The sequence below is a fragment of the Myotis davidii genome, unplaced genomic scaffold (genome assembly GCF_000327345.1).
Source record: "Myotis davidii unplaced genomic scaffold, ASM32734v1 scaffold592, whole genome shotgun sequence".
Lineage (NCBI taxonomy): Eukaryota > Metazoa > Chordata > Mammalia > Chiroptera > Vespertilionidae > Myotis > Myotis davidii.
The window spans coordinates 856,919-865,539 of NW_006284844.1; the positions used below are offsets into that span (position 1 = coordinate 856,919).

General features: G+C 53.5%; 1 protein-coding gene across 1 annotated transcript in view; it reads right to left on the reverse strand.

Moving 5' to 3' along the window:
• The window catches only part of MLLT4 (myeloid/lymphoid or mixed-lineage leukemia; translocated to, 4), a 69,988-nt gene that overhangs the window by 30,549 nt on the left and 30,818 nt on the right, over positions 1–8,621 (reverse strand). The window contains exons 15-20 of the mRNA XM_015558376.1: positions 5,592–5,737; positions 5,186–5,280; positions 4,516–4,781; positions 3,099–3,242; positions 1,539–1,737; positions 130–233 (exon numbers count right to left, since the gene is read on the reverse strand). Coding sequence (XP_015413862.1) covers positions 130–233; positions 1,539–1,737; positions 3,099–3,242; positions 4,516–4,781; positions 5,186–5,280; positions 5,592–5,737 — 954 coding nt within the window. The remainder of the gene's footprint in view (positions 1–129; positions 234–1,538; positions 1,738–3,098; positions 3,243–4,515; positions 4,782–5,185; positions 5,281–5,591; positions 5,738–8,621) is intronic.

Here is an 8,621-nt window from a genome sequence, read left to right on the forward strand (position 1 = left end):
TGGTATTTAAAGGCAACTTTAAGATCTTCCTGTCACAACCATGTTCCCTGTAGGCAAGGAAGGAACCCAATGCTCTTCTCCAAGTGCCAGGCCCGCGTCCTTCCCGCCCACCTCAGCCGCGGGACTTGCCAGTTCCGTGTTCTCGCGCAGAAGGTGGCTCTCATAGTCGGCGCCCTCGAAGTGGATCGTCCAGGTGCCCGGGGAGCGAGCGTGAGGGACCAGCCTGCAGAAGCCTGGGGCAAGGGAAGCAAATGGCAGGACGGAAAGGCACCCTCAGTGCCACTAGTGCCCACATCTGTTTTCTGTCTACACCTTCGCTCGTGCACTGCGGGAGGGAGGCGAGCTGCGGGAGGTGCTGCATGCACAGCAGTCCGGGACTCCAGGCGGACAGGGGACGGGAGAGCCAGAGACCAGCCAGATGTGAAGTGTGGGGGCAGGAGGGATGGGAGAACCGGGCAAGAAGCCCAGCCTGGGCTGCTGCCACCATCACACCTGTGTCTGCCGTGTGGGAACGGGTGAGGGTGTGGTCCCGACGCGAGGCGTGGTGCAGCAGGGAGGGACACGGGACCACCTCCAACACACCCGGTGCCAGCCCAGCTCAGGGTCCTTCTGCAGGCGCCACTTGGCACTCCTACTGCCCGACTGTCTCTGAGGAGCACCGGGGCTTGGGCCTCTTCCTCCCTCCACAGGCCACACGCCAGCCCCCGCACTCCTGGAGGGCCACAGCCACACTCACTGGCATTACCAGAGGCAGCCTTGGCCAACGTTTTAAACTGTCAAGATCTCTGAGGACGTAAAACTCAGTGGTGAAAGCAGCAGTCACTGAAGTCAAACCCTACACTCACCGAACGTAAGCTCCTGTGGACACAGACCCGACTCTCCTATTCCTTTTGCTTGGACCCTGCAGTTCGGTCTGCTTTGTACTCGCCTGAGCTCCACGCTACAGAAGAGCAGCAGCCAGGGGCCGAGCCTATCTAAGGAACAGCTCCCACCTCCGGTATCACCGAGCCCCTGCACCCACCCATGTAGGAGAACACGTGGAAGACGCAGTGACACGGGGAAGCTGAGCTGCACTGAGACAGCGGAGCCAGGGCAGCCACCGGCACCTAGAGACCGGGGGCCCAGTTCCCAGGGCTCCTCGCTACAGTCCCACGAGGTGGGCACTGTCCCCACACCCACTCTACAAGAGAAACTGGAGGAGAAGGGCTAGGACCAGGACTCGGGCGTCCGTTCTGAAGCCTGTGCTGTTCCGCTGGCACTGCTGTCACACCTCAGCTCCGAGGCCATGTCCATAACCCACCGTCCACACCGGGAACAGAAGGAAAGGCCCTTGTGCCGCCCAGCGAGCAGCCAGTGGTCACAGGAGGGGTGCAGACCCCCCACGGAACTGTGTCTGCACATCAGTGACCCCGTGTCACTGGGAAACACTTCCCTCCGAGTCCCTGGGGCAGTGCCTTCGTCCGAAGCGCCACACGAGTGGACTGCACATAGAACAGACCCGAGCTGGGTCAGGTTTCGGGCCCGGCAGCAACACCTACCCCGCTGGCACAAGGGGTCCAGGAACTCCTGCAGGCCGCTGGGAAGGTTCCTGACGACGTCGCAGGAGTAGCCGTCCTCGGGCAGCAGGAAGGGCAGCTGCAGGTCGGGGTCCTCCTCCAGCTGCACCTCCCGCCCATCGCTGCGCGCCAGCTCGTCGGCCGTGTTCTCGGCCACGGCCACGACGTTCTCGATCAGGTCCTGGGCAGAGAAATGCAAATTCGAATGAGATGCTACGTGACTGGGGCTGCTGAGCAGCAATTACCCTCGCGTCTGTTTAGGCCAGGTGGGGACAACGTGACGACAGGTTCAGAATCAGCCTGTGAGGCAGCAGGACACCAGCAAAGCACACACTTAAGTGAACCCAGATACTAATGACTAATCTCAAGTAACGTGCAGCTTAAACGAGAAGAAACTATTCAACCACAAGAAGATGGGCTTTGCCTCTTTTCGAAGTCATCATCTTTCCCTGCACAATTCCTCAGCGCCCGGTGTGAACAGCCCTGTTTCTGTAGAACGCTGAACGACACGGGCAAGAGCTCACTCAAAGTGAAATGAAAAACTCAAGATAAAACACCCATGTCCAGGCTACCGACGTTCTTTCTGAATTACGGGTGTAAGTGATGTTGTTTGACAAGTTTCATGGACACAGGTTGTGCACATGGGAAAGGCCACAGCACAGGAAGTGAGCACACGGCTCAACGCCGCAGCCCTCGTGCCCCTCCAGGCACTGCGACCCAGGCTTCCAACTCCAGAGCCTCCTCTGTTCTCCAGTCGGATGGTCGGAGCACAGCTTGTACCTGTATCTGGCTCCTGTACAAATTACGTCGTGGCATCCATCCAGGCTGCCTGGGCTCTAGCTCCGTGGTCAGCAACCTGCGGCTCGTGAGCCACATGGGGCTCTTTGGCCCCTTGAGTGTGGCTCTTCCTAAGCCTTAGGAGTACCCTAATTAAGTTAATAACAATGCACCTACCTGTATAGTTTAAGTTTAAAAAATTTTGCTCTCAAAAGAAATTTCAATCGTTTACTGTTGACATTTGGCCCTGTTGACTAATGAGTTTGCCGACCACTGCTCTCACTTTCTCACCCGGAGCTGTACTCCCTTAAGGGTACCGATGCACATGGCGTCGCTTGCAGGTAGCTGGGAAGCTGTCTGGGGCTGTTCTTGAGGCCGCCTTCTGCAGGCATGAACTCAGCACTGCAGGTCGGGAGATGGGTGTCTCATGCAATGACCTCACCTCTAATTCTCAGGTACCTGCAGAGGTCCCACGTTATACACAGCCAGCTTGGCAGTTGAGAAGTGGGTGTCAGCAGTCAGGTGCTCTGCATCCCCCCCCTGCTGGTCTCCCAATGATTTACCAAGTACTGGACCGGGTTAAAACCCTTTCTACTTTAAATGCTTATGTAGTTTCTACTTCTACTGAACTCGAACTCATACGTCAACAGCAAACATGGTCGTGTAGACTGGTCAAGTAAATAAGCTTGTTTTTAAAGTGAAAGGAAACCGTTAAATGAGTTTTCCTTTGCTTCCACCCGCCCCAGACGCCGGCGCTGCCCTTACCGTGGGGATGAAGGGCTCGTCAGGTGCGCAGTGGTAATTCTGCAGCAAGGCTTGCAGCTGCAGCGAGTTCAACTTGAAGCAGGTGCTGCTTATGTTGGGAATGTCTTCGGGCGCGTACTTATCCATCGTCAGCAAGGTGGTGGCCTGTTGGAGAGAATCGGACGCTGTGACGTGGGCGGTGCAGTCCCTGCATGTAAGGCGCAGTGCGGCAGCTGCTGGCTGGTTCTGGGACACGGTTTTCCATCACTGACTGGGCCCATAAACCGAAGGGAAAGGCGGCCGAAGAGGGCCTCATGTCACGGAAACAAGCGCACGATGAATTTCACTTGTTCTGCTCACAGAGCATCTAAACGTTCTCTTAGGAACTGAACCACGTCCATGACCACTCGGACGGCTGCTGCTGGGTCCAAGAGACACTCACTGAGATGGCTCAGCGCCCCAGAGCAGGAGGCAGAGCCTATGTCCACGCGCACCTCCTCAGAACAGATGAAGCTGAGAAGATAAATACACACGACTCGCTGCAGTAACAGAGCCACTGCCCTCGTTCTGGCTTCCCTCATTTCCCTAGCTGCCCACCAGCGGCTCTCGCCTCAACCCCTCGAGCTCTGGGCCGCACGGCGCGAGGACACGCGGGGTGAGGGCCTCAGTTCCCTCCCCGTGACCTCCTGGCTTCCTGGAGGGGTGGCTCCGGCCTTTCCCCTCCCCTCTGTGCATCTACGACTGTAGCTATGCTCCCATTCCTTTCCCTCCATCTTTGGGCATCGACTACAAACAGGTGTCTGCTTTGTGTTTCCTGGTTTTGTATTCTTGGGAGTTACTTACTGTCCGTTATTAAATAGCAATTCCTCTCAGTAAGGAGCTATAAGATAAACATGCCTTGCTCAACTCAAAAACAGACCCTTGAAGGACAGTTACCGGCTGGCTCCCACCTGCTATGGGCGGAAGTGTATTTCCCAAGCCCCACGTTGAGGTCCTAACCCCGGGCACCTCAGAAAGAGGCCTGGGCGCGGGGTCTTGGTGGAACCATCATGGGGAAATGAGGTCGTACCTCCTCTGACTGCTGTCCTTGGAAAGGGGGCATCTGCACACAGACATGCGCAGTGAGCGGAAGATAAGGGGTGCTCCCCCAGCCCAGCACCCCAAAGATGCCAGCACACCCCCAGAGCTAGGAAAGGCTGAGGCAGACCCACCCTCCAGCCCCGGAGGATGCAGCCCCGTCTCACCCTCATCTCTGCCGGGTGAGGCCCCAGCGCACGGCACTGTGTTCGTGGCCCAGGCAAACGACACCCCGGGGTCTCAGGTTCTGTACCCGTGAAACCTCAGCGGGAGGCGGAGTTCTGTCGAGTCCGCATTGTCACCCAGGATGGAATAGAGACACTGGCGACGAGCTCGTCACGTGGGCGGGAGGGGCACCCACCTGCACGATTCTGCTGAGGTGGCAGTCGGCGGCCAGCTCCAGCCCCTGCTTCTCCGCCCAGGCCTCCACGTGGCCCAGCTGCTGGCGGATGATGGCGCCCCAGTAGTGCGAGCACAGCCCCGACTCGGGGTCCGTGACCAGCCTGTTGAACAGCCACATGTTGATGAAGTGGAAGAGCTGGGAGAAGAGCTGGATGGTGAGGGCCGCGTTGACCCGGCAGCGCCGCAGCAGCGCCATGGCCCCCGAGAGCGTGTGCAGGACGTCGTCTGCAGAGACAGGCGAGAGAGCCCCTGGTCACTCGGGAGTCTCAAATCGGCAGTAAATTTAGTCAGAAGTCACAGCAATCACTGCCGGAGCACTTTGAAAATGCCACTTGTTCAACAGGAAGGAGAATGTGTTTTAAACACACAGAGGCATCAACTGTACTTACTCAACATTGAGTTCACCCTGAGACTTTCTGAGGACAACCAGCACGAAAAACCCAATTAGAGCTTTTCATAAACAAAACTTACTGCTGGTGGTACCGCTAGTAAAACTTACTGCTTTAACAAGAATGCCCAATCCGATAGCTTATTTTCAAAATACCTCCCTCTTACAAATATGAAATATTAAAATGAAGTTAAACAAGAGGGAGGGAGGGGGTGGGGGGAGGAGAAATGACTGTCCTGACCTATTTTTGGTCTTTGCAGACTGTTCTCCTCGGGGTCGTCCAGAAAGGCCGGCATGTAGTTATTCAATTCTGACTGCAGACAGTGGACCAGGTACCTGAAAACACGCACAGTTTTCATGATGTCAGCGTGAGGAGCTGCTGTCAGACAATGGTGCCCACGGAACAGCCTGCACTGCTCAGAAAGATTTCATTAAAAAATGTCATAGCTTCACTCTCACGATTCAAGAAACACAGCTCACCGATTCAATTTATCAAGTCAACACATTTTGCATAGTTATTTATGCTTCTTGATATTATTCAAACAGGGCAAATAAAAACCTTTGAAATTAGTTTTGAAAATTTAAGAGAACATAATATGATTTAAATCTTTCTAAAACAGTGTCGCCTCCCCACACGGGTCCCGTACTTAAAGGCCATCTGCACCAGGTGCGCCAGCACGTCCTGGGCGTCCAGGGTGATCCGGCTCAGGTCTCGGTCCTGCTTGATGAAGTTGAGGAGCTCGGACGCGTTGGCCATCCAGAAAGCAAGCGCCCCTGCGATGTTCTTCTGTTTCTGGGGGCAGAACGCATCCCGTGAGCCGTCACAGGACCAACCGAAACAGCAACCACCAGCTGCTCCTGAAAGCTGCCGAGGATAGACCAGTACCTTCCCGTTGCGCCAGCGCACTTGCCACAGATACCAGATACTTGCCGGGGAATTTGGGCCCACGCACAGCAGTGGGAAATCAGTAGCCACCGGGCTTCCTGGGCTCACGGAGACACAGGGCTCTAATTGGCTACCATGTATGAATCAATGGAGAAATGGGATCCCGAGGAGCCCAGCACCGAATCAGAGGTTGTGCATTATCTGGTAATCTGCGCGCGCACACGTATCCATGGTTACCCAGCCACCCGGATACTAGCAGTCACTGGCGTGGACGCCAAGCAACCCAGTATCAAGTACTGATCGATCGCATCCTCTCCCGACATATGTGCAGGCCAGGCAACCTCAGATGAGATCCAAAGGATAGGAACCAAGGATGAACGAGGAGAAGAGACAGACTGTTGTCATTTCATATCCACACGGAAGTGCATTAAGCAGAAGTTATGAAATGCTGGTAAGGGCTGCACAGTCCAAAGGGGTTTAGTACTGCGTGTTTCAGCTGCCGGATGAGTGTTATGGACGCTCGGTCCGGTCTGAGCACTGTGTTGACATGGAAGCAGCATGAGAAACTCAGCTAAGCCAACAGAGCCAGGCTCAGGCCCACAGGAGGTCCTACCTGTTCAACCTGGTCTACTTCCTGGAGAAAAACAGACGAGGGGGATCAAGCAGAACAAGAGAAAGAAACTTGTAAACAATCATGATAGTTTAAAAAAAATCAAAACACTAAAACGAAGGCAGGACACTGAGTTGTTCTTCCCAGGTGACCTATCCAGCCCCGCCCTGACGCAGCTCCAAGGGACGAGGCACAGAGGAGTCTGTGCTCCTGACACGGGCTAGTGACACGACGTGAACTCCCGAGTGGATCGGTGAAGTGACAGTGAGCACACGACACACACTGGTCTTAGTGACACCGTGCGCTGGGCTAAAGGCCTGTCTGTGAGGAGCCTGTTCCCGTTACTAAGGAAGAATAAGAAAGACAGGAAAGACCAACAGAAACAACACGTATAAATGCTGAAAAACTTGAGACTCTGAAAACATATAAAAACTTAAATCTAAAAAGTGAGTAAACTGGTTTTTGAACTTGGGTTTTTACAAATTAAAAATTTTAAATTACTCACTACCACAGTTTGTTTCTATAACATTAAGACTCCTCCAGCCCTAACCGGTTTGGCTCAGTGGATAGAGAGCGTCAGCCTGCGGACTGAAGGGTCCCAGGTTCGATTCTAGTCAAGGGCATGTACCTTGGTTGTGGGCACATCCCCAGTAGGAGGTGTGTAGGAGGCAGCTGATCGATGTTTCTTTCTCATCGATGTTTCTAATTCTTTATCCCTCTCCCTTCTTCTCTGTAAAAATCAATAAAATATACATATTTTTAAAAAGACTCCTCCAATCATACACTAAACCTGAATCTGAAATTAAAAGACGGGTTTCAATGCTGGTGATCCCAGTGAAGTTCAAACTCAATAAGGAAAAGTCTGTCAAAGTTGTGAAGGCAAGAATCTCATAACTTGAAACAGGATTTACAAACCCAAACGTAATGGGAGACAGACAATGGCTCTGAGGGACAGCTGGACAGGAAATCGCATTTGTCTATAAAATAACAGGAGTGACAAAATGGTGTCCCAATAAACTGACTTTCCTGTGGAATCTCTGTCCTCATTGGATAAAGGAAGAGCCCCATCCAATTCATATGCCAACCACTCAAACATAAAGAAACAATATGTCTCTTAAAACATGGGCCTCTGAGGGAATTAAAGGTGAGTCTGGCTCTGGCTGGTGTGGCCCAATGGATAGAGCCTTGGCCTGCGGATGGAAGGGTCTTGTCGTTGATTCCGGTCTGGGCACAGGCTGGGTTGCCGGCTCGATCCCCAGGAGGCAGCCGAGCCATCATTCTCTCTCATCATTGATATTTCTCTCTCTCTCTTTCTCCCTTTCTCCCTGAAATCAATAAAAAATGTATTAAAAAAAAAAGATGAGTTTGCCTCAAACCTTCCCAACAGGAGACAGACAACCTAGCCATCTGGGTGGCTATTGAATGGGACACACCTGTGCTCTAGAGCCGAGTACCCGCACTGCCACGCGACTCAGACACGTTTGCAAATCTATCCATTTACAGCGCCCATCTCCTCTGCTGAGAGCGCACCATCCCACCCAGAGGACACCTTCTCCCTGCCCCGTCAGAGCTGACTCAGAGCACCGCCTGCAGCGCGTGTCCCAGGGAGAAAGGCCAGGCTGCCACGATGCCCACAAGAGGGGCAGGAGCTCCTGGACACTGACCACAGCCTCATGGAGGCTCGGCAAGAGTGAGGGCTCCTTACATCAGTAAAGACTCGCAGGTGGGCTGCTGGGGCCAAAGGAAGGGAAACGAGACCCGCTCAGAGGGCTGGGCTGGAGTGCGGGGAATGTTTCAGACCAGGCAGAGCTGGTGGCTCACAGTGCCGGGAACGTGCTAAATGCTACTGAATTTTCTTTTTTTTTTTTTTTTTAAAAATTTTATTTTTTATTACAAAGGGTATTACATATGTGTCCATTTTTTTCCCCCCCCTAGACAGTCCCCTAGCCTCCCCTATCCCCCAGTGTCTTATGTCCATTGGTTATGCTTATATGCATGCATACAAGTCCTTTGGTTGATCTCTTACCACCCTGCCTCCTGCCCCCCAACCCTCCCCAGCCTTCCCGCTGCAGTTTGACAATCTGTTTGAGGCAGCTCTGCCTCTGTATCTACTATTGTTCAAAAGTTTATAATGGTCTCTATTATCCATGAATGAGTGAGATCATGTGGTATTTTTCCTTC